General features: G+C 31.6%; 1 protein-coding gene across 1 annotated transcript in view; it reads right to left on the bottom strand.

The window, feature by feature from the left end:
* LOC139482967 (uncharacterized) overlaps positions 1–27987 on the bottom strand; it is a 56413-nt gene that overhangs the window by 11967 nt on the left and 16459 nt on the right. Inside the window, exons 8-19 of the mRNA XM_071266995.1 lie at positions 25327–25641; positions 24652–24732; positions 23539–23697; positions 22246–22560; positions 21042–21341; positions 19457–19516; positions 14140–14520; positions 11973–12302; positions 10468–10821; positions 5387–5659; positions 3717–4031; positions 1911–2226 (exon numbers count right to left, since the gene is read on the bottom strand). Of these exons, the coding sequence (XP_071123096.1) occupies positions 1911–2226; positions 3717–4031; positions 5387–5659; positions 10468–10821; positions 11973–12302; positions 14140–14520; positions 19457–19516; positions 21042–21341; positions 22246–22560; positions 23539–23697; positions 24652–24732; positions 25327–25641 (3199 nt within the window). The remainder of the gene's footprint in view (positions 1–1910; positions 2227–3716; positions 4032–5386; positions 5660–10467; positions 10822–11972; positions 12303–14139; positions 14521–19456; positions 19517–21041; positions 21342–22245; positions 22561–23538; positions 23698–24651; positions 24733–25326; positions 25642–27987) is intronic.

The following is a 27987-nucleotide window of genomic DNA, read 5'->3' as shown; positions in this document are numbered from 1 at the left end:
ATAACAAAGGCATAAGTATTGTTGTTTTATATGCATGGTTATTGCATTTATCCATAAAATGATTTGCGGTATATAATGAAAAAAAGTTGTTTCTTTCAATTTATTACCTGGCAATGAATTGAACCATATAAACTCTTACTTAAACAAAAGAATAAGGTCAAAAAAGACAAATATAGCGCAAACTAGGAAAAGGAAACACTATTCACTTGGTCAGTCATTTTATCAATTGTCGGTATTTGTATCGTCCATGATATGTGTTGTAATTTCACACTATATAGCAAACATTTTTCGCCATTTTATGTTATACTATCAACATGCATGATCGGTCACTTTGTTTTACACATCGCGTTTTGGTTAAACATTGTGCCACTTATTATGTTGTCTATTTTTGTCTTAATGTATTTGTCAATGTTTATGTCCAGATTTGAAATAACAGTACATATAGAGATTAGATTAGAGAAAATCGCCAATATCAAATTAATTGACCTTTAACTTTTTACATCAAAATATCTCATCTAAATATGGAACATGTGAGACAATACAAACAACTTTCGATATGTTTTTTACTTTTGTTGTACGATTAACTGGCTATCTACACAAATACTATCAATTTTACCACTGACGTATTGATAAAAATAATAAAACGTTTTTATACTTTTGATTATAAACAAGAAAATGTGATATGAGAGGTAATTAGAAAATCCAACATCTAAGTCAAATTGTATAGAGAGTTAACAATTGTAGGTCAAAGTACGGCCTTCAATAAGCCGCCTGGGTTTACATACAAAAGAAAGCTATAAATGGCTTCAAAATGACTAGTGTAAAACAATTCAAAAAGGAAAACAAACGAAACGATATCATCTATAAAAACCAGAGAAACGAGAAATACATATGACCCATACAAACAAAGAACAACCACCGAACTGAACAACTTGCTCCTGACTTAGGACAGGTGCAAAAACAACCAGTTGGTTTTAACGTTTTTACAGGCTCCAAACATCACCCTCAACCTGAGACAGTAGTGTAACATTACAAAATTAAAAAAAAAAAACACACTATAAAATATCAATAGAGACATATAAAAAAATAGTGAACAAACACATATCAAAATGTAGAAACCTATGTAACTTGCCATAAGTAATAGGTATTAATACAACAGATGTAGCAAGAGTGAAAAAGAGTGAAAAAGAGACAAATCTGTCCTCAAACAAAATGGCCTTAAATAAGACAAATCACACAGATAATTATAAATATAATAATATTGTTGTAAGGAGTACGGAAGTAATTTATAATAAGTGAAAAATTATCGTTATACTAGAATCTTACAAACATTTTATAAAAAATTGTGGGAAGAGATATAACACAACAGAATGAACATTGAATAACAGAAATTCATTACACAAATTGTGTCAACAGGTCAAGTTAACACGAAAGTATAATTTGAGAGTATTCGCAGTTACTGAAAGCTACTATAAGGCCAAACACAGTTAATAATGAAACATCATGCACCAGAGACATACTCTTTAAAACGCGTTCCATAGATTAAGTGTTTTAACGCAATTGACAGTAAAAGAAAAATTGACTTGTGCAATGCGAAAAAAAAAAGTATCGACAGGCAGTTCGTTTGAGGTATTTTGAAAATCAAAAATATTTATAACATGTAATGATGTTAATAAGAAGAGATTATTGATATTAGTCAATACGACAAAACAAGAAAAGAAAGACACATAAATTAAAACACAACGTTCTAGATCTATCAAACACATGAAATCAAAGCGTGCTCTCAATACCTCTGCAACTAGATATGGTATGCGTGTATAAACTAATTAGAATGATAATAATTCTTATCTGTTGTGTATTAGAACTACACGGGAAAACAAACGTACAATAATTATCTAAAATCAACTAACCTCTCTACAATTAAATTCGTTGACCATTCAAAAATGTATTTTTGGAACGATATAAACATGTCTGTTTTAAGATCTTGAACTGGAGTTAAATCACACCCTCCACTAACAAAACGATTGAACGAGGACAAATCAACTACAACATTTTGACAATATGGATCGTTTGGATTATCCCAGATATAGCAATTGTTTCTTAAATCATGTATCATACTCTTCATTAAAACATCTAGTGGTTTTTCTCCAGTAATTGATGGACAATTAAGATTTGCACCGACATCCAAGAGTTTATCAATTATTTCATCCCTATCCATCGCATTCTCTACAAATACACAAATATTTATAAATTGTTAATATTTACATTTTTTTATTGGAAATAAATCAATGAATTGTGACATATCGTATGCTTGTTCTGTTTTGACTATTTGTTTGTTTCTTTGGTATAGAGGGTATGTCGTTCCTGCTGATAAATGAGAAGTTGACAGCTCGACGGTTGAAGTTTTAATGTTTGTCATATTTTCCAGTAAGAAGTCGTCCTTCTGTGTCAATATCAATGAAAGATCAAGATATGAAGTAAAGCATCGTTGTGCTTATATTCCTAATTAGCAAGTTGAGTTTGATATATGCCATGCTAAAAATCACTGAAATATTGGCTATTGATTGACATCATCAATAAACATGAAATTGAAAATCAATAAATTAAAAACATATTCTTTCCATTTTTCTAAAAGAAGTTATATCAATTTGCTTGACGTAAGTACAAATGTCAGTTGTAATGGTGCAACATTTTCCACTAGAGTTTGTTATAATGTACATACAAGAGAAATTATGTATTAATTTTTATGCCGGTTTTACTTCCACAATCGCATGCAGAAATAAAAAAGATTTTGATTAATAGATCTTAAATATGAGTTATTGTTACTAAATTTTTCTTGATTTTCCTCTCTCAATTTCAAATATAAGTGAAAAAAACTATATTGGTCTGATATAATAGTATAATAATACGATCTTTCCAATAAAAAATCTGTTTTTGCCGAAAGTAATTCATTTCTTTTTATCAATTTGATTGTGTTGTTTTTATTTTTAAAATTTTCTTTACTTGAGGAAAGATATTAACTTTGTGAAATTATAACACTATTTAGAACTATGATTTTGTTTAAATGTGAATAAATTTAACACATTATATTTCTATGAGAACATCAATGCAATTTAGACTTTACAAACCCTTAATCGTGAACTAATCAAAAATGTATTTTTCTGCAAATAAATCTGCAATAAGTTTTTTTTACCTACATTATTATTCTGTTGTCCTCTACAAAACAGAATTTAAATTTGTCAATACTCATACAAAAAATGAAATGTATTTCAAAAAACAACTAAAAACCATCACACATTCTGTATGTATGTATAAAAAAGAAGATATGGTATGATTGCCAATGAGACAACTGTTCACAAGAGACCAAAATGACACAGACATTAACATCTATAGGTCACCGTATCAAGTCAGGAGCCTGTACTTCAGTAGTCGTTTGTTGATGTGTTTCATATTTGGTTTTCGTTTATTGTTGGTACATAAATTTGGTCGTCAGTTTTTTCGTTTGAATTGTTATACTTTTGTCATTTTGAGGCCTTTTATTGCTGACTATGCGGTATGGGCTTTGCCCATTGTTGAAGGCCGTATGGTGACCTTTAGTTGTAAATTTCTGTGTCATTAGGTCCATTGTAGAGAGTTGTCTCAATCATACATCTTCTTTTTTATATTTGCACACTTCTTTCTATAGAACATGCGTGTATAAAATTTCAATATCTTACTTATAATACAGGCATAATGCAACGCAGTTCTGTTTGTGTTGTCTGCAAAATTTACATCCCCTCCGTGCTTCAATATCTTCTCTATCAGGAGTATATTTTTCTTTACAGTAACTTCAATTAAATTTGATACATTTCCTTTGAACTCATTTGGAGATGCTCCTTTATCCAAAAGCAGACAAACAAAATTAACCCAGGGTTCGGTACTACTCCGTAATTGTCTATTTGTTACGGCAAAATGTAAACAATATATGTTATCACATGATTTTGGATCGGCACCTGCTTGTATGAGAGCTTCTCCTATAAAAGCATCGGAACCTGAAAATTAAAACAAACGAGATATTGTATATATTGTCTTGTTTTTTAATTGCCACAGAATTTGTATAAAATATAGCATGCCCTCAAAAGTTTTACGAGCTGGTTAGTTCTCATTGACTATCTATGTCACAAATGATGATTACGTGTATGTTCAAATTGTCATAACAACAGTCCTATCTTATTTAGCTCGATGACAACATTAACGAATAAGAATTATTTTGTAATTTGTAGTTTTGATGATATCATTAGCTTTAATAGGTGCCCAGTTCTTCGTATTATAAAAGGCCGTACATGTAGTTTTGTTTTTATTAAATAATGGATTTAGTTTTTATGTTCGTATTGTAAAATTTGCATTCGCTCGGGATAAAATGATTGAATATAAATGTCTAACTCATGAAATTAAATGAAAATATTTCTACTGCCATTTTTTATTTCCATTCTAATATCATGAATAGCCCAATTTTGTCAACCGTCATAGCCCTTTATACATGCTATTGTATGATTGTAACGTTTTACACACCATGTTGTTATATTAATAATTAAAACTTACCCATTCTCTTTTATTTAATCAATTACCATCAGATGCACACAAGAATGTCTGATGTTTATGTTTGATACCGGAAGCATACACATGACGTATAGTTGCTAAATTGCCAAAGTCATTAAGTTGATTTCGCAGATTTTTTTTTTATTGACATTTTACATCGAAAAAATATCTGAATTGGACGGATGTGTTTGATTTGTTTGTTTTGTTTATTTTTTTGCATTGCATAAGAAAAGAAATGCTTGGCCTCAGTCAAACGTTGGTTCTACTTTAAAAAAAAAAATTGAATATGCCTTACTTGACATTCAAGTCGAATAATAAATACGACTGGCGTAACAGGAACAGCCAAAAAGTAGATATACCATAACTATACTGGTTAAAGAAAAATAGGGCTTCATATAAGAATCATATTTAATTTTAGTGCATAGATTTCGTTGACTATCTAGATGTGTTTACTTTTATTGGCTGTAATCACACTACACTGCTAACTAACTTCTTTTCGCAAAGCGATTTTTTTTTGCGATTTTGGCAAGTAGAAAAATAACGTGAATATATAAAACTGTGATTGATCCATATTCAATTTACGAAGAATTTTATAAATCGAGAAATTAAAAAGCAGCAAAGTGGACTAGAAAAGGTAAACACGATATCCGGGAAAAATTTGGACTACAGTACTATTATACGAAAACAAACTTCACGATGTACTGACAAAAGTGAAACGTGGCTTCAATTATGCAGCGAATGGAAAAACGTCCATAAAATGATAAATGATGAATGATAAAACATTTGTAGCTTACAAACAAAAACTAACCTGAGTGACAGAACGTTGTTAAGGCTGTGTTTCCGGAGTTATCTTGTAAATTAACATCTGATCCATTTTTAAGCAGCTCAAGTACAATTTCTCTGGATGCATTATAATATATTTTTTTTGATGGAGAATAGATTTCCATTTCATCGCGGTCATCAATTGGATCATCGGAACACGTCTGAATGGCTAAAAACAATGCAGATCGTCCAGATTTGTCAACCATATCTACACGTATACCTCTTTCAAGCAAAAGTCTAACCAACTGCAGTTTCTTTTCTTTAAGCATGTCAAGAAAGATAAAGTATTAGCAGTTAGACAAACAGCGAATGGACCATTTTTTTTAATATATATTCTGTTATTATACATAAATTAGCCCGTTAGTTTGATCTCGTTTGAATTGTTTCACATTTGGCATGCGGTTGCCTTTTACAAAGGTATAGCTGACTAAACGATATGAACTTTGCTCATTTTTAAAGGCCGTACAGTTGTTAAAGTTACAAAAATTTAACCCCTGTTTGAGGTAATTATATACAGTGTATATAAAGTGCGAATCCAGCTAGTTCATTTTTACTGTCATATGCGGGTATGTCTATTGTAGAATAAAGGATCATGGGAAAACTGTATTTGTTTACGTTTTGAAAATACCAAATTGATTGATCTGAAGGAAAGTTTTTACATATTTTCATTGTGAAATATCTTTATTATGTACACACATAGCATTAAAGTTCAAATAAGTGTTATAAAAGCAACATAATATAGCATATCGATTATTGAAAGCGACCCATTTTAACTATAGATGCAATGAATTTTCACTGTTAGTGCAGTCATTTCTGATGTGGAATTTTGGAAGATGCGAGGAATTTTTATTGTAGAATTATGTGATAAATGCACTTGAAACAAATGAAAAAAACTTAGTTGATGACTTTAGAATTTATGGTAAATGTATTTTCAAATTGAAATACAAACTCCTCATTCATTCTTTATCAAATATATAGCTTTTCAAACTTGTAACAAAAACGCTTCTCAAAATGTCATATTGTATTCTTAAAATTACGTTTTTCCTTGATTTAAAAACAATATTAAAAGATATTTCTGTATTTTTTTGAAGTCACAGATTGATATGGCGGAGTTTAAGTGCAGTCTGTGTAAAATAGAGACGAGTACATTTGAGGACGTTATCTTCCACGCAATAAATACACTTGCGAACAGAGAAATATGCATCTTGAAACGCAACGTTGACAGAAAAGCTTATAAAAGATTAACTTTACATTGTCTTATCGGGGCCTTTTATAGCTGACTATATGCGGTATGGGCTTTGCTCATTGTTGAAGGCCGTACGGTGACCTATAATTGTTAATGTTTGTTTCATTTAGGTCTTTTGTGGATAGTTGCCTCATTGGCAATCATACCACATCTTCTTTTTCATATTTCCCAGTTGTACCCTCAACTGCTTCAATTTCCATATTCTGATAAAGACAGTTTTGGTAGAATAAATGTTCTTGACTCGATTGTTGCTAGCATGATTTTTACTGTATAAGGTGAAATGGTATGTGACATAAATTATCCACAGTCATTAAAACATGAAATGTAAGGTGTGTGGGCGAACTTTTTTGTTTGCATTGGTACGTAAAGTAGAGCACCCTTGATACAAAATTCTAGATCCGCGAGTGGATACTACCACAGAGGTCAAACAATGCACATTTGTGTAATTGTACACGACATGCATGCTACAATTCATGTTTGATGATCTTAAACCCTTTGGACCTCTATGTGGGCTATTACGGTAACTTGGTAAAAAATCCCCAAACTGGATACAAGGTTAGATTCAGCATGTCAAAGAACCCCAAATATCATAAGGTCTTTTGTCTATAAATTTGGAGACCACAAACTTAAAAAAGGGACCAAAAATATAAAAATGCATGCATGGGATACATTTGTTATTGAAGGCATGACTGTAACAATAGGATGAAGATAAAAAAACATCTTATTCTGGGGTCTCATTGGGGGGGGGGGGGGGGGGGGGGTCTGATCCCTGATCCCGCTTACTGCTTTGTCAGATTCCCGTATCCCGCTTATACTATGCAGTTCTCATTTTTTAAATTTTCCGTGTCCCGCTATACTTTGTTTCTCGTTTTCACGACACAATCATTTGACTTTCACGTGTCACGCTTACAAAAAAATCGGCTTACCCCAACGCGACCCACTATTCTACTCTTTTCTGACTCATACTAAGCCCATTATAAACATATTAAAAAAGTTTGTTTTTTATCCCTTTTTATCCCGTCTCGTTTCGGTTTGAGCCACAGATAGATATACGTCAAAATACGGTCCTCAACATGGAGTCTTGACTCACACCGAACAGCAAGTTATGAAGGGCCCCAGTGTAAAACCTTTTAAACGGGAAAACCAACAATTCAATATATATCAAGATGTACGTAATTAGTGGTGAAGTGTCATGGAAATGGATAAAAAAAAACAAGGATATGGAAATGGATAAAAAAACAAGGATAAAGATCCCTATACGATTTATGAAAAAATTAAATGGAATACATTTGAAATAAATGGTATTTCTATTGAATTTATTTAGAGTATTTTAAAACCAAACTTTCCTTCGTAAGTTAAATTTAATCAAATCCGTCTCTTACTCTATCTATTGTTTGAGCAAGTCGGCTTAATTAAGGCTTTACAGCTAATTTCCTACTGCATGTAAAGCAAAACTTTGGTTGACTTGCTTGCTTAGTTTGTATAATTGTTTATATAAACTTTGTAAATAAGATTGAAATCTTAAAACAATATGTATCGGCATAGTTTAACCTATATTTATATAATTATTATATTTGAATTAAATTGGGTGTTATCATAATGATTGTTAAAAAAAAACCCAAAGCAAACACGCCAACTAAGGTCTTGTTTTACATGCTTAAAAAAAATACGCTGTAATAGATAAAAAAAATAAAATATATCATACAGTGAAAATGCGCCGCATATACAATAATAATGAATCGCTCTACAGTTAAAATGAAAGAATATTATCATTATTCGACAGTAAACATGACTCGCATAAAGAAAGCATCATAGTAGAATTCTGTTCAATATGAAGAAACTGAATGACAAAACCTAGTCTACGTTATACAACTTTAATAATTGTGTTGAAATGAATATTTTTTCTGCAACAACATCTTACCTGTTAGTTATAAAACACCTGCACGATCTGTTCGTGAAATGTCCTAAATATTCACCTATTTTGGTATATATTTCAATGCTATTTGGATTTAGGCGCGAAAAAACCCCGTTCGCATCTCTTAATTTGTTTTATTTGTATTATGTGTTTCTTAACATATACTTTTTACCTAATTTTCTTCATTTTCTTCAAAAATAAAAAAAAAGTCGTCTGTTTATTTATCATTCTACATCAAAAATTTCTGGCATATACAGTAAAAATGATATTTTAGGATCCGCACTTTACATACACTGATATATATAAGTGGACGGTTTAAGCTGTAACACACATGATTGATTTTTGTTGTAAATGTCGTTTTTATTAACATATGCCATGCGATTGTTTCTTTAATTGTTGTTAAGCCGAGTCAAACATTAGTAAACCAATTTAGATCTGAACAGCTCTTATAAGTGAAACAACAAATTGTAAAGTTGAATTATTGAAGTTAAAACTAACTTCGGTATTTGATGACCTGCTCATATTTTTTAAAAGCTCTTAAGCGTTAACAAATTTGCTTTTTAAACGTTAAATTATAATACCGAGCGTAGATAATTGATTGACGTAACAGAACAACAAAATGGTGTATTTTCCAGCAGAAAGGTCTTTCGTACGTACATTTCATGAATCTAGCATCAAATAACACAGTGAACGAATTAAGAACGTTCGAAACGCAACGTTAAATTATATTTTATATTATACAATTATAGATATAAATTTTAAAAGCTTTGTTGATAATTTCATAAATGAAAATTAAGATATAGATAATGTCTCCATTGACTTTGTCAATGTAATTGTGTCCCACTTAACAGAATGTTATAATAAACAATCATACCAAATCTCCTCATTTGCATAATGATATAACATAAGTTCATGTTTGGAAATATGTCCGTACTTTTTATTCCGCTAGAAATAATTCTACTAGCTGTTATATTTTTTTCCAGTGGAAATTAAATTCAAGAATAAGTCTTTTATTTGGAACTCCATTAATGTCAAAATTTCTTTTACATGAACAAATAATACCAAGCATTCTTTAACATGAACAAATAATACCAAGCATTCTTATCCTTATATGGAATAAGAGAGGAGAACATTTCCTATCACATCACTGGATTGGTTGCATGTCAATATTTAGGTATAGCCATGTGGAAATAAGAATTTGGTTAGCGTATCTACTTCCAGTTGTAACATGTTAACAAGAAACTAAATTTCTGCATCCAGTACAATAAGCATTTGAACTCAACTGTTGAAATGGCAAGACGTTTTCTTCAAAAGAACATTACATTGTACATACGTTGTAGGGAAGGAATTTGAAATAAAGCAACTATCTTTTGAAGAAATTATAGAATTTCATGACTTATTTACGTTAGAAGTAAGATATAAATAACCACATACAAGACCATTTTGAACATATGTATATGTAGCAGAGAATACATATATACCACATTATTACAAAACGTGAATATATGAACTTGATATGATCGGTATATTAGGAAATATAGAAAATAAAAAGTACTGTTTTAAATCATTAATCAAATTAGAAAATAACCTCATAAAAGCCAACAGAAATATTTGTTAACAAATATAACATAGAATACCAAAAACTGAAACATAAATACATGTATGTAGCTGGATGAACGCATAATTTGCATTCGAGTGAATAACATATTCCTCTGTCCTATTCCGTTATACTTGTTAAGTTAAAGCTGATAATTAATCATATTTGGTATTGTCACAAATTACTAAATACAAAATTGAAGTAATCACAAGTTATACAAAAACATGGTCACCTTTCACTAGTTAATTCTTAAAAAAATGATTTGCATTATAGGTATTAGACAGTTAAAAGTCGTATATCAAGCCTTACCTTCGTCCGAAAACACAGAAAACAAAATATGGAGAATAGAACTTCCTCCACTGTTTGTTACATTTACATTCGCCCCCGAATCTAGTAAGAGTGTTGCTAACGCTATGTTATTTTGTCTGCATGCTGCTATCAATGGTATGTCATCACCTTCGTGATCGTTTGGGTCTGCACCATAATTCAAAAGAATTGCAGTTAACTTAGTTTTTAAATTTTCTGATTCCTCTTTTGAATGTGCATTACATTCTATCATTGACGAGAGATATAGAAGCTTCCCTCCTTCTAGCGATTTTATATCCTCTTTTAATAGTGCAACAGTTAGTAGTTGTGATAAAATCTGTGGACCATTAGTTTTATCTATAGATATAAATCATTCAAAAATACAGTCGAACATAGCAGTTTTAATGATTAAACTGCAAATCAATAAAATGGAAACTACCCAATAAACCACATCAAACGGAAAAATATTTCAAAAAAGTTTCAAAGGAATTTAAAATAGGACCAGTTGGCAGGTGTAGCTACTATCCACTTTTGAAAAATAAGGTTATAAAAAAGAAGATGTGGTATGATTGCCAATAAGACAACTGTTCACAAGAGACCAAAATGACAACATTAACAACTATAGGTCACCGTACGGCCTCCAACAATGAGCAAAGTCCATACCGCATACTCAGTTTTAAAAGGCCCTGATATGACAATGAAAAACAATTCAAACGAGAAAACTAACAGCCTTATTTATGTAAAATAAAAATCAACGAAAACCAAATATGTAACACATAAACAAACGACAACCACTGAATAACAGGCTCCTAACTTAGGACAGGCACAAACCTACATATTGTGGCGAAGTTCAACATGTTATCGGGTTTCCAACCTCCTAACTTGGGGCAGTGGTATAACAGTACAACATAAATTATGTAAGAACGAAGTTAGTATTCCTTTGGTCATATCACATTTATTTTCAAAATAAATATATTTTTTTGTTGAATCTAAACGTAAAGTGATCCAGTACATTTATGTCTGCAAATACGACAAAAATTCAACAAACGCCAATGTACACACAAATGAATGTAAACGATATAACTTTCTTTGGTTATCAGAAATTAGTTATGTTTGATGACCATTGCAGATTACAAATCTTTATAAAAACAGAAAATGACAATAAATGTCGTTTCATAATACTCAGTTTATTTACTTCAAACAAGATTTGTAAGTTTTCATCGAGTCCTTACATTTGTGTTTTGAAGATACAATTGACATTCATATTAACCAATATTTTTTTGCGTTAATTTATACATGCAATTCAAGTGACGTTAACAGCTATGTTCTATTTGTCTCTTTTTTACAACTATCTCATTCTTTCCATCGCGTTTATGAACATTACAATATGCCTTTACTCCTGGATTTTTAAATTCATAAACAACACGATGAGAAATACATGTAATAGTAGTGGAGCAGGATGTTTATTTTCTTTGTTTGTTCTTAGTAAAATATATAGACTTATTTACCTGGATATTCAAAACAAGAATGTACAGGTGTCAATCCACTTTCATTTCGACAGCATACATCGACGCCGTATTTTATTAATGCCTCTGTCGTTTTAGCATATCCTCCTATTGCTGCGTTATGTAAAGGGGAATTCTTGTATTTGTTCGCAACAAATTTTACATCATTTTTAGCAAAAAAATGAACAATTTCGACAATTTTTTCATCCTTTTTACCGTGGTTGCAACTAGCTAGCATAGACATCAAAATGGAATCTTCGTCGTCATTTACAATGCCCAAATTAAAACCCTTTCCGTGGACCCACTTCAGAAAAGCCAATGACTCATTAATACCTACAATAAAAAGTTGTGTTGAATGTTTTATAGAGCAATATATAACATATTCCGTTACAAAGGCATTCTTCATCCGTCAATATTCCATTTCACATAGGTCTGTTTCCTCATCATGTCGTGATATCGATCAAAATAACACCAACAACATGTACATAAAATGAAAATAGCATCAAATTACATAAAATTGAGAATAGAAATAAGAAATGTATCAAAGAGACAACACAATCCGACAAAAAAGTGAAATAAGTCTAAGGCCACCAAAGAGTCTTCGGCACAACGAGAACACCAATCACTCGGAAACGGTATCATCTGGTCCCTAAACAAAAATATGTACTAGCTCAGTTTAGATGAACATCATAATAAACTTCAAAACATATAAATGAACTACAATTAAAAAAAACATAGGCCAGAGGCTTCTGACATGGACAGTCGCAATAATGCGGCGGGAATCAACATGTTTTGTGATATCTCAACCCTTCTCCGATACATCTAGCCAAAGTAGAACAAAAACACACAACAATTACCACAGTAAAACTCAGTTCAAAAGAAGTCTGACTCCGATGTCAGAAAAGGTAACTAAAGAAACTGAACAAAATGACGACAGTACATAAATTAACAAAGGACTACTAGCTGTTACTGACATTCCAGCTCCAGACCGCAATTTAACTTTTTTTTTTCATCATAGTTGCACCAAACACAATATATCACTTTAGCGGTTTAGTATCATATTATCATAACATAAATGAGAAAAACATTTATCATATACTTAAAGAAGATAATGGTATAAGTGTACCCCATGGTAAAACTTATTGTCATATACTTATTCATTAAATTTGAATAATTGCCTAAGCCGTGTGATATGACTTTTGGTATCAACTACCTCCGGTTTATATCAACTGCTTCCGTTTCATATCAACTGCTTCCGGTTAATATCGCATGCTTTGCTGTAAAGTTATCGGATGACATTTCTACGTCATTCGGCAAATTCCGGAAATGAAAATCATTTCTTTTATCATATAATTTGGTATAAATCTTCCCGTTACAGATATAGACATCAAGATACCGGAAAGGACAGTGATGATTGTAAAATTATCTTTATCTAGAGTTAGTTCGGCAGGATACATCAGTCGTCATCATTGAGCAAATATATCATCCAAATATCTTAAATTGTTATTAATTTTTTTTTTCAAATCGTGAGATAAGAACAATCCGTGAAATAGCTAATGAATGTGTTTTTTCAATTTTATCATTTGAAGAGCTGTTATTTCATCTGTAGAAAGTGTTGTTTTTAATTTTTCTTCAGTGAGAGTATGCAACCAACAGTTCTATTTTGATGTTTAAGCCACGATTTTATCTTGAACATGTGTACGTTGTTCTTTAACATTTATTTTCGGTTTGCAAATCTGATTTTTCGGAGAGGTAGTGTATTGGTGGCTGATTTAGTATTTATTTGTGCTGTATGGTGTTTTAGATATTTCCTGTTTTTTCTTTAAATTTAATAATCAGATATAGTACGCCTAATCTATAGATTTACTTAAGATCTTATAACTAATCATACTACAAAATAGTAAATTTTACATGTGGGGCAGGATCTGCCTACCCTTCTGGAGCACCTTAGATAACCCCTAGTTTTTAGTGGGGTTCATTTTGCTTATTCTTGAGTTGTATATGTCGTGTCATGTGTACTATTGTTTGTCTGTTTGTCTTTTTTTCATTTTTATCCATGGCGTTGTCAGTTTATTTTCGATTTATGAGTTTGACTGTCCCTCTTGTATCTTTCGCCCCTCTTTTACTTTAGTCACTTCCCGTATATATATAAAAAAAATCAATGTCTTACAGTAGGACCAGCATACATGAAGTATTGAATTTCCAGATTTCTCTCGATAACTCATATCTGCCCCATGTGAAATCAATGCTTTCATTCCATTGAAATCGCCAGCATGGGAACAATTGATTAACGTGTTGTTCAATGAAGCATCTGTCGTTGTTGCCCCTGATTCTAAAAGACGAATCATCAAACGACTCAGCGTCATCAACCCCATCAATTGATGTTCAGTAAGATGGGTCTGTCGTTCATGGAACCACATCGACTGTACGATCTGAGCATCTATACAACACATAGCTGTTTCTAAAGCAGTCTTCCCTGCTCTATCTTCAAGATGCAGATTTGGTTGTTTCCTCAAAATGCAATCAAGCATTGACACTGCTGTGTGTAAATCTTAAAAAGATAAACAAGTACATGATTACATTAAAACCAACTTATTATGTTTTAACGTCGATACCTGTCTTAACTGGTCTTTTTAAAATGTTCATCCAAATTGATAAGAAGTCAGTTTATACGTATTTTCCTTAAGTAGTTATGATTAATGATTAAGTGAAGTCTTTTAATCTCAGCGTATGATGCTTATATGATGAACACAGACTACTCCCTTTAAAAAAACTCTTGTTAAAGAAGTTTACAAAGTACGATTATGTTTTAATAAAATGAATATGGATAAATAACCCCGAATCACACAATGCAAAAGAAAAAAGCGCATTGGCAATATCATACTTCTCATAATTAAAACGTTTTTCCAGGTCAATTTGTTTTAAAATAGTATAATATTTTCATTATGCCTTTTCTTACTGTGATTTTGTTTTCATACGATACAGTTTATTGTTGTTGTTGGGTTAAACAAGTGTTATATTCATTATACAGTTATTCTTACCCCAGGCATAGATTACCTTAGCCGTATTTGGCACAACTTTTTGGAATTTTGGATCATCAATGCTCTTCAATTTTGTGCTTGGTCGGCTTTATAAATATTTTGATATGAGTGTCACTGATGAGTCTTATATACGAAACGCGCGTCTGGCGTACTAAATTATAATCCTGGTACCTTTGATAACTATTATCAGCAATGAACTATTTATCTTATATTCTTATCAGCTCATAATTTATATTGTTCTGTTATTACTGATTAAGATTCAAATGGGCTACTATGTAAACACAATGGTTTAATTTGACATACAGTCATCTCTGACCAGAATCTATGACAAACGAGACGATTTTAATTTTGAAATTATCAATTTCCCCCACCTTAGTAGCAATATACCAACTTCACCTGCATATGGAATATACTTTTCTCAACTTATTTGGTATTCAAGAGCCTGCAGCTCCTACTCAGACTTTGTAAAACGTCACCAGTGTCTGAGCAGAAAGTTGATGAACCAGGGGTATGTCAAAGAACGTCTCGTCCTTTTTCTTACAAAGTTCATCGGAAGGTACCAAGAATTTGTTTATAAATATTCCGTATCAACTTCACAAATAATACACGATGGTCTTGAAGTATAGATTTTGCATACTGAAATTGTTTATCATCTTAATAACGTGTTATAGTATTCTTTTATTTGTCTTTATCAATATTACTTTTACTGTTAAGTTTTTTTTTTTTAGATATCCATTTGACGTGACTCTGCGCTTATGTATCCCATCATACTTTGAACGACAAAATTATTGTAATTATTAATATTACTTTTACTTATGTATCTTGTCATAGTTTTTTTACTTTGAATGACAAAATTGTTTTATTTATTAATACTACTTTTACTGTTAAGTCTGTTTTTTGTTTTAAACATTTGACGTGACTCTGTACTTATGTATCCCGTCATACTTTGAACCACACAATAATTTATTTATTATTATTACTTTAACTGTTAGGTGTAATACCACGAAATCATGGTACGTCACATCCGGTTGTATTAAAGTAGGTCTACAAAATTTTCCCTTGAATTTGACAGTTGTAGAAAATTAACCCTGCATTTCAATGCACTAAAATTTTTCTGAGTCATAAACATGTATGTTGGGTGTCTGAAAGCATCATTCCTTTTTTATTTTAAAATATTTTTGAAAGTTAACGTTACATAGTTACTAAAGCAGGTAACCAGTAAATAACAGTGTAAAATTTGGGTTGTTTACTTCCGGTGATGGTCACTTTCCTATATGCAATGAAATGTAGTGTGGAATTTTCACTGTAGCACTGGAAAGGATTAAACTTTATTCATGCAAAGTATTTCTATGGTTGAAATAAAGGTAAATACTGTACATCTTTTAAAAAAATGCCAATTTAACAAAGACTAATAGGGGAAAATCAATGGTGGTATTACAACTTTTTAGGGAAACTACATGTGCAGTCGTGACCTTATTGTCCTTTCATTTTTGAAATTTATTACTATACTAGTTCATACATTGTAAACATGGATTGAGACACAGAAAGCACGTTTGAGGTAAAATTGCCTTGAAATGGGGGTTTACGGGTGTTTGCTAAGTCAAATGGGTGGGCAGACGAAGCTGTATTCAGTTTACAGTGTCAAATTTTAAATCACCCTTACAGTTTTGTTTATACAACATGTGAATTTTTATTTCAGTGTTAACCATGTTCTGAAGAGCATTCTGTTGAAAAATCTTATATGTGATTTGGTCTGCAGATGAATTTCAGCATTGAGGTATGTATCAACTAATGTCATGTTTATTTGGGGGGTTTTTTTGGCCGCAAAAGTTTACAATTTGCCATTGTGCCGTCTGTATTTTGCACTGACAAAACATCATCTTAACATCTATTTGCCCTGGATTTATTCACATAGGAATCAAGTCTCACATACTTAAACTTTATAATTCTTACCAATTCATTTGTTTTACCAGCATTCCAAGGGACATAACCCTTTTAAAAACATTTTGAGGTATTTTTTTATTTCTCTTTCTCCCCATTTTCTAATGTAAAATACAAGAAAGTGGACTTTTTGTGTAAATCTAATAGAAATATACTGTTATAAGTAAATAAAAAGACTTTGATACGAGTAACAATAAATGATTGACTGAAAGGGAACCGTTATTTGTCATACTAGGGGAACAGATCAAAAACTCAAGTTACACATAAGGGCTTGTATAAACTTCCGTGGAGACTGTTAACATTTATAGAGACAGTTCTTTCAGTTAAAACACTTTAATTATTGATTACACATTACATTTATTTCATTTTTTAGAAAAATAATCACATTTGTTTTATTGTTTAGACAAAAGATATCAAGGTTTGATGAAAAAAGAAGGAAGAAGGAAAAATGGACCAAAAACAGACCAAAACAGACCTTCAAATGAACTCAAAAAGGTGCAATAATAATGTTTATCATCTGAAAGTTGTCTTTTGTATCCTATTTCATTATTTGAATACATAGATCATGAGTATGTGATCAGATATTAGTCAACACTGCATTTTACAGTGATACACTGAAATTAGGATTTTTCGAAGAAATTAGACTGAAATTGCCGTAGGATATGGCCTTACATTTTTCTCTAAAACTATGGCTCTGACTGAGACAAAACTTGACAGTTATGCTTGAAATAACTTTCAATTGGAGGGGAACAAATTATATTAAGTTTATTTGAAATTTAGGTGTTCTTTATGTGTAATAACACCAAATCATGGTACGTCACATCCGGTTGTATACGAAAGTAGGTCTAAAAAATTATTCCCTTGAATTTGACAGTTGTAGAAAATTAACCTTGCATTTCAATGCACTTAAATTTTTCTGAGTAATAAACATGTATGTTGGGTGTCTGAAAGCATCATACCTTTTTTATTTGATGGTCTTATAAAATATTTTGGAAAGTTAACGTTACATAGTTACCAAAGCAGTTAACCAGTAAATAACAGTGTAAAATTTGGGATGTTTACTTCCGGTGATGGTTACTTTTTTATATGCAATGAAATGTAGTGTGAAATTTTCACTATAGCACTGGAAAGGATTAAACGTTATTCATGCAAAGTATTTCTTTGGTTGAAATAAAGGTAAATACTGTACAATTTCTTTTAAAATGCTAATTAAACAAAGACTAATAGGAGAAATCAATGTTTGTATTACACCTATTAAGTCTGTTTTTTTGTTATATCTATTTTACGCGACTCTGACTTTATGTATCCCGTCATACTTTAAATTATTGTATGTCTACCTGTGCGAATTTCAAACGCGCAATTTTACACCAGTACTTTTAAGGGTGGATTTACATAGATAAATAAAATCGTATAATATAAGCAAAATGAGGATGTTAAATTTGATATATGCCTTTTTGTGCTTCTTCGTTACATTTGTTGTTTTTATAGTGATTAAGATGATAACACAATGTTGACTGCTGTACCCCTATTTTTGACATTTTTACCTATTGTGTCTGTTTGTTTTGTTCACGCATCGTTGACGATATAATGCAATTTGAAGCGAATGTCATAAAAGTGAGAGGTTTAGCTAGCTTTAAAACCAGGTTCAATCCACCATTTTCTACATAAGAAAATGCCTGTACCAAGTCAGGAATATGACAGTTGTTATCCATTCGTTTGATGTGTTTGAACTTTTGATTTTGCCATTTGATTTGGGACTTTCCTTTTTGAATTTTCCTCGGAGTTCAGTATTTTTGTGTTTTTACTTCTTTTTAATAATCTTGCTGGTCAAACGTCACAGACGTCAATAATGTCAGATGTTTGTTTACTGTGTGATTATGATAGTTTCTTTGTGTGTGTTTTTTTTGTGTTTTTTTTGTGTTTTTTTTTGTGTTTTTTTTTTGTTTTTTTTTTGTGTTTTTTTGTTGAATGCATATCTCATAACATGTCTCTTTTATAGTCTGAATTGTTCATACCAATTGTGTGCCATCGACATTTTTCTAGCTTTCGTGTGCATTTGTTAAATAAAGGACATGCATTCTGACCTCAGAATTTCTTCTGGATTGATTTCATTGGGGTATCGTCTCATCGACATTTAAATTCAATGACTTAACATAGTTTTGACGAACAACATCAGATCAACACATTGTCTGAATAAAGATAAATTCGGTGCAGCTAGTATTCTAACAAAGCTGAAAGTGCTCATTTTATTTTTCTCTGAAATAATATATTTATATAGTTGACATTTAAGAAGTGTTCATTTACAAATTATCAATTACACCGCCAGGCTTATAGTTTGATACTCTCATCTAACTTTTGTCTGTATATAAATCAACAATGGCACATTAATCAAACCAATATCGAAGAGGAAGAGTGTTGTAACTTTACTTCGACCTGTTTGCAAAACATGTCAGTAAAACTACATATACGTTAGACCTTATTTGTTACAAATAAACAATGTATTACCTCTTATCTTTATAATATGATGTATTGCAGTGTCCCCGTTCTCATCGATGGCATTAACATCTGTGTCATATTGAATCAAAAATTTAACAGCATCTAAACATTCCAGTTGGCAAAAGTAAATGAGTGCAGAATTATGAAGTTCATTTGGAATTACGTTGGATTTCGACAAAACCATTGATGAAACATTTCCAACAAGTTTTTTGTTAATGTCCTCTTTTAGAAAAGAAGAGGACGCCTGCAAGTCATACTGTTTCTGCATGTACTCCCAAAATTGAGGAACGAAAACGTTGATTTCTTCTCCATAACTTCTATTACTGAGTAAAACGTTCAACACTTCAAAGTTCGAAGTCGTGTTTTTATATTCATATTTATCTGAAATTATATTGATTCAAGCGTAAAAGAAAGAAAGAAAATACTAATGTTTTTCAAGATAAGCCATCTTTCTCATGTTTTCAGGTGTTAATGTAATCAAACAATATGTTACATTAACATACAACCATTTATATTATGTTCTTCGAATTTTTATCACGACCTGATAGTATATTGTTAAATTTTACTTTAAAACGCATGAACAAAAAACATATAAGCAAAATCTGAACGATAAGTATACAAACTTCATATCGAAATAGATATGATTTGCTCAAAGACTTGTACATTTCATGAATTTTGTGGAACTACATAATTAAAACACTCAAGTAAAGTAAGCGACAGAATTAAAAAAAAATTATATCTTGGAATTCTATGAATCAATTGTTATGGAACTATACCACAATGTAAAACAAGCTTGTGTATATTTGCAATCAGTGTATGGCATCAACAAGATGGTTACCGATGCCATGGAAAATGTGAAAATGTGAAGAAAAAAAGCAAATTCTAAATCTTTCATTATAAGACATAACTGTATGAAACTTTATGGAAATGTTACTTGGCTTGCCTAGATGTGCAGACAGTATTGAGAAATTCAAAAATGGCCGCCATTGTCATGGAAACAGGACGAAAGTTTAACATTGACCCTATGGGAAAAAATATCCAAGCTGCATCTTCTTGGAGAATATACATTAATTCCAATGAAACTTTTAGATATGTCACATGGCATGTACCAATGTGGTACATGTCTTTGGAATTTTTTCAATGGTCACCGTAACCATGAAAACATCAAAAGTTTCAAAACTAAAAATTCTCCAAATCTTCTTGAAACGTTACAAAAATGTTAATTGGCTAGTTTACATGCGTTCTACAACTTTGGAAATTTCAAAATGGCAGCGGTTAACCTGACAATAGGAGAAGGGTGCCATCAGTTATTGCTAGCCATTACAAATCTAGTTAATTTTTGAACGCAGCAAAATTACAAGGAATTATTTGACAGAATTCAAATATGGTAAGAAGAGGAATTACTCCGTCTTGCGTGTTAAGACTACACGTATTTCATTAACATGGGTATGTTCCTTACACAAATTTACTGCGAAATGATATGGCTGATTGACTTGTTCAATTGTCAATTATATGAAGGAGTTTACCAACATACTACAGATAATTGTAAATGTCTTACTTTTTGTTTGTATACATCTTTGTAATATTGACATACAATTTTCTCCAACATGATCAACATTTGCACCAAACTCCAAGAGAGTTTTGACTACTGATGGCAACATATTTTCAACTGCTAAAATTAAGGCAGAATCTTTTCCAATGTCCGCATTATTTGGATCTGCTCCTTTTTTCAGCAAAAACGATACTATTTTGTTTATTTCTGAGTCACAGTTATCTTTCCGTTGGAAACAACCATTAATGACGGATATTATCAATGGAGGATTTCCATTTTCATCTTTTACATTAACAGATGCTCCTTCATCTAAAAGTGTTTCCATTATCTCCAAAAGTTTATCTGAAAAATGTCTAATTGAGTTAAACCTTCTAATTGATATTTTATCGTGTGTTTTTCTATGTTGTGATGTTATACTATTGTTTCAGAAAAAGGGAGAAGGTTTGGTACCATTAAAACATTTAATCCCGCTGCAAATGTTAGAACCTGTCCTAAGTCAGGAATCTGATGTACAGTAGTTGTCGTTTGCTAATGTAATTTAAACGTGTTTCTCGTTTTTCGTTTTTTATATAGATTATACCGTTGGTTTTCCCGTTTGAATGGTTTTACACGAGTAATTTTGGAGCCCTTAATAGCTTATTGTTCGGTGTGAGCCAATGCTCCGTGTTGAAGGCCGTACATTGACCTTTAATGGTTTACTTTTATAAATTGTTATTTGGATGGAGAGTTGCCTCATCGGCACTCACACCACATCTTCCTATATCTATGAACATTCTTACCTTGAATGAAATGTTAGATTGTGATCCTAAAAGTGTGTATTTGAAACATAAACGTTGGAATCGATATACATTGGACCACATTTTCGTAACCATGGTAATATCGGAGAAATATTTTGCTTCTATACCCTTATTTGCAATAGGTTTTGAGTGATGTGTTTCGTGCTTCAATTAAATATGGTATAATTTTATTTAGTAGTAAGAACATCCAAAACCGCAGTTTAAAAAATACTTAGTGCAAAAATCACTAGATAGGAGCATGTTATTGTGGAAAATTATTAATATAGAAAAATAACTTTATTGTTAGTCGAAAGTAATTCCAGTTTACAAATAAAGGCAACATGTTTTCCACAACAGTGCACCAGGATAACACAATAGAATTATAAACTGTACGTGATTCATGTGTATAAACGCCACAAAAGGTTAAGTATTTTGTGTGACACTATTTTTATCACAGGTGCAACATATACCTTTATTTTCGAGGAAACACATTCGTGAAGCACTTATAAGCGGAGTTTCACATCTTTTATTTTTGATATCCACTTTAGCACCATACTTGAGCAAGGATTTTACCACTGTCGGCTGTTGTAGTAGTGTTGCAATTTCCAAAGGTGGATAATCTCCTTTATTAGAATCTGCACCTTTATCAAGAAACACTTGCAAGAGTTTTAGGACAATATCATTATGGTGTCTTGATAACAGTAGGTAAAGCGGTGATTTTCCAATTTCTGTAATAATGTTCACATCTGCGCCAGCATTTAAAAGAAGCGTTATTGTTTCTACAACTGCAAGAAAATCGCATTTCTTTTTTAAATTAATTTTTGAATATAAGTAAATTATCTTTATGAACGACAGGAAATACATACAAACTATAACACAGATGATACCAAACAGGGTATGATTAAAATCTGGCGAATTAAGTATTCAATTGCATTGGTAAACATAATATCAAAGTTATTTAAATACACGGGAAAATACTAGTACATCAATTGTAGAAATGATTAGTTAATAACATGCTAAATTCTCATTTTTACATGGACAGGCATTATACAAGTCATTATATTTATACTGAGAGTTAGTATGATATTATTACTCAAGTTCTTATAGGATTTTCAGATCATATGTACTTATAAGCAAATCCGAAGTGACAGTCAAATCTTCTAGCACACCAACTGTTTTACGAATTAGATAAAAATAAAACTTGGAAACTAACTTTAAAATTAACTTATTTTGATTTCCCACCAAGAATAACAGACACAAACAAATTGCTTATATCAAACCGGTGTTGTTAATAATGCAGATGTCCTTGAAACTTCTATTGTGAAGTCACACACATCTATCTCATGCTCATTATGAATTTAAAAAGCTGAGAATATCTTGATATTAGAATTTGTTTTAGTATTAAGAAGGCGGATCTTAAATAATTATATATTCATATGATTTTGAACATTGGAAATATGAACTTTAGTGATATACGTTCGAACGATGTTAACACATTTAAGATTGTCGAAGGGTGTTTGCCTTACATTTATATTGTGGTATACGATCTCATGTTTTTCAGCTAGGACACCAAATAGCAAGAAACTGACATTGTGTAAAGACAAAGGGTTGAAAACGATGCATACACATACAACTTTAAGGTCATGCATAAACATCAGTTTTTAGTAGGATGACTCAGTCACTCCTTACTTGGGTTAACATTTACTATAATATAGGAGAAATCAATGAAACATTTGACAAGTTATAACATCATTCTTATTCACCTTTGTCCATGTACTTGTCCTTATTCTTGCTCTTTTGAGTTTCAGGGGGAACTATAACTGCTTGTTCTGGCCAATTACATGATACAGTTGTTCTCATTTTCACAAGAGATTTTTCATTTTCAGACCACCAATACCTTTTTCCATAGCTGACGATTGGGTCTGTAACATATTCAAAAGAATAGAAATATCAATGAGTTCATAACATAATAACAAAACACGTTCAATTTACCTTTTTACGTCACAGAAATATATATCATTCGCGATGTAGATTACAACAAATTACAGGCAAACGAAACATTAGTAGGGTCAATGTACATGTAAAAGCTTCAAAATGATTGGCGTTATGTTCGCTCTTATCGCTTTTGTTAAGTAAACAAAAAATCGCTCAAAATTCAATGACGTTATCAAATCATTTGCGTGAATATGAATAAAGGCAACAGTAGTATACCGATGTTCAAAACTCATAAATCGATAGAAAAAAACAAATCCGGGGAACAAACCAAAACCGAGGGAAAAGCATTAAATATAAGAGAACAACGACACAACATTAAAATGTAACGATAGTTAATATGCCTTTTTTACGCAAACAAAATCTTCTAAAGTGGCATAAAGATCTAAGAAAGGACCTTGACGATGAAGGCAATGCACAGTAACTGCATTGGCAATTATATCTTCAAAATGAATACCGAATAACATTGGCTTACCATTACTCCTCCTTTGAACAGATAAAACTACGAGTTGTTACAGAGAGGCGTAAAATATCAAGAGTACATTCATATGACTGAGCACAAGTTTTAAAGACACGTGCTATGACTAAACAGTAAATCAATATATATTTGCAATCCAATTGTACGCTGCATATACTAAATAGTATACATTATGTATAAGTTGCGGTTCCCTTTAATCTGTAATTGTCAGAAACTAAACAATTGTCGCCGCAATTACGTAAAAAGAGCGCCAAATTATCGCTTCCCTGTCATCTTTGCATACAAGAAATTAGAGAAAAAAACAAACTCTTTAATTTTACAATCTTGCTTTAACTATTCACTAATTAAATAAATGAACCTAATCATAATAAGACATCTCAACAGCAACATCTTATGTTATAATTACCTGCTTGAACTGACGATTGTGTTGTGTTACTTGCCATTTGCTTTATTTTTGCTTCTATAGAAACATCAAATCGACATTTTCCTGCAATTGAACATAAAACAACCAATTTTTATATATGATATGTAAATGAAACTTTGTATATAGGACAAGTTTATATTCTAATATATATTAGGACGTCTTAAGATGTTAAATGTTTTAACAATATATGTGTAACTGACTTTAATGTTTCACGCACAAGTATCTATTAGCTTTTGTCTCATACTTCATTACATTGTTCAGATAGCATTTATGTTTTTTGTTTGTTGTCTTTTGTTGTTTTTGGTTTGTTTTTTTTTTGGTTTTTTTTGTTTTTTTTTGGGGGGGGGAGGTTTAATGTTTGAACATGTGGAAAATAAAAAACAGTTAATAACAAGAATGTGTTCTCAGTACACGGATGCCCCACTCGCATTATCATTTTCTATGTTTAGTTGACCGTGATATTGGGGTAAAAACTCTTATCACAGGGAACATGTATACTAAGTTTCAAGTTGTTCAGACTTCAACTTCATCAAAAACTACCTTGACCAAAAACTTTAAACTGAAACGGGAGAGACGGACGGACGAACGAACGAACGGACGCACAGACCAGAAAACATTATGCATCTCGCGTGAAAATTGCGAAGAATGTTAAATTACCTTTTAAAAGTGCAACATGCAAAGCAGTTTTTCCTCCTTCACCAACATGATTCAGATTAACCTTCGCACGTATAAAATAATGAAGTAATGCAAATTTATTGTGTTTTATCGCCACCATCAATGCTGAGCTACATTCTCCACTACTGGCATCAAGATCTGCGTCATTTTTCACCAGAAACTGTATATCGTCAAGAGCGAAATGTCTTCTTTTGATGAATCTAATTAATGGTGTTTCGCCTAAATCATTATGAATGTTCAAACTGGCGCCGTATCTTAATAAGATTAAGACTATTTCTCTATCAAACCTCTCTGAATCTTCAATATAATACAAGTAAACAAATGATTATCTAGATATATTAAATATAATTTGGGTTTTGTTATATCTAATTTGTGTTTTCTCTGTTATTGCTTTTTTGATTAATTGCTTGTTTGTTTGATTGATTGCTTGATTGATTGGTTGATTGATTATTGGATTGATTGATTGATCTTTAATTATCTGTATGCGATTTTCTGCAGTTTTGTCGTTTCCTTTTTAGATTTTGGGTTTCTGATTTGTCGGTTGTGGTTTTTTTTTATTATTTGGATGACAATTATATTAAAAAGGCAAACGAGTCATACCAAATACAATCAATTTAAAGAACCTTAGCGAGCGCGCTCACATACCTCAAGTCTCCACATTATCATTGTAGAATTAAAATAACTGTAAGAAAAAAAGAATTGTATAAGAAAATGAAATTGACTCATAATTTCCTGTCGATATGCTGCACAGTGGCGGATCCAGAACTTTTCCTAAGGGGGGGCCGCTGACTGACCTAAGGGGGGGTCCACTCCAGTCATGCTTCAATGATTCCCTATATAATCAACCAAATTTTTCCCACGAAAGGGGGGCCCGGACCCCCCAGCCCCCCCCCCCCCTGGATCCGCCTATGATGCACATCTACATAGTATGTCCTTAGTATCTACAAAGTTGGATAAGGATAAGGACCGGAGTTGCGATGACAAACTGTTGCAGTAGTATATCGAAGCAAATAAGTTCAAAGGGGCATAACTCCTAGAAAAAAATTGAATCGTAATTTTACTGTCGAAATGCAAATCTTCATAGTATGTCCTTATTATCTAAAATGGTTTCATGAAATAATGGTATGTGATTTCAGAGTAGTTGCGATGACAAACTGTTGCAGTAGTATATTGAAGCAAATAAGTTCAAAGGGGCGTTTCTCCTAGAAAAAAAATGAATCGTGATTTCCTGTCGATAAGCACATCTACATAGTATGTATATTATCTAAAAAGGTTTCATGAAATTATGTTATGTTGTTTGAGAGGAGTTGCTATGACAAGAAAGGGAACTGACGGAAGGAGGGACGGACAGACGGACGGGTCAAAAAAATTATACCATTCGCAACTTCGTTGCATGGAGAATAATAATTGTAGATAAAAAAAAGTGTAGAAAAGTAGAAGAAAAAATGCCGAGCTCCAAGGTTAAATATAAAACGATGAATGATGTCTATGGAAACTGTCGACAGTAATCGGGAGACTATACCAACCAACGGTACAGACGCTTTTTATTTATATTTTTCTTTTGCATAAATTTCAATTGGTGTTGGGAGCTTTTGATAACATAGATAAATAGCTTATACTTAAAGTAGCAGCACACAGTTAGAAGTTTAGTTCCGCATTATGGTCATGGTGAATGTTTCAAATATGTACGTTTTTGTACAATAAAATTGATTTTTAGATAATTGAAGAATAATATAGCCTTATTAATGGGTTTATATGAACATTTAGATAATTTTAAGCATGTTTTATAGCCCATTTATCTGTTTGACAGTCATTATTTTCCTATCCGTACCGCCAATAGGTCCATAAATTATTGTAGTGTTTTAAAATAACAAAGATTTAGCGCTCGATCTTTTCAATTTAATTTTATGGAGCAGAAATGCATATGATATTTTTTTTTGGACCACTTGATAGATATAAACCTATGTTTTCAGGAAAGGTATCACTGTAATTGATTGAAATTTTCCTTTGGACCAAATTTTGGAGACTTTTCTAACATGTTCACCCCCCTTTTTTGCTATATTTTGTATCAAAGAAATGCAGATTGATGCCATGGTTACACCCAAAAGGGATTATATTTCACCATTATGACCGTTAGAAATCAAATCTATAGAAGATTCTCTTTCTATAAATATATACATGCATAACACAAATATTAAGCCTTATATGTTAGAAAGGGGGGGAAAGAGGGTGTTTAAAAATTATAAGTGTCAATTTTAAGTTCTTTTCCTAACTGCGTATTTATACCTAAGGTTGGAAGAACATTTACAATTAAAAAAGAACTCTATGATGAAACATTGTAAAGGACCACTCTGATTCAAACAAAAAATTCTCTGAAACTGATATTATCAAGATGCTTGATTTCTTTATTGACAACATATTTGTTACGTTCGGAGGACGTGTTTTTCAACAGACTGTCGGCATTCCAATGGGAACAAACTGTGTCACTCTACTTGCCGACTTGTTTCTTTATTATTATGAGGCTGACTTCATGCAGGAACTTCTTAGGAAGAAAGATAAGAAGTTAGCAATATCCTTTAACTCTACTTTCCGCTATATAGATGATGTTCTTTCACTAAATAATTCAAAATTTGGTGACTATGT

This window comes from Mytilus edulis, chromosome 7 (genome assembly GCF_963676685.1).
Source record: "Mytilus edulis chromosome 7, xbMytEdul2.2, whole genome shotgun sequence".
Lineage (NCBI taxonomy): Eukaryota > Metazoa > Mollusca > Bivalvia > Mytilida > Mytilidae > Mytilus > Mytilus edulis.
The sequence above is the reverse complement of the archived record's forward strand: the minus strand, read 5'-3'. Positions and strand labels throughout refer to the sequence as shown.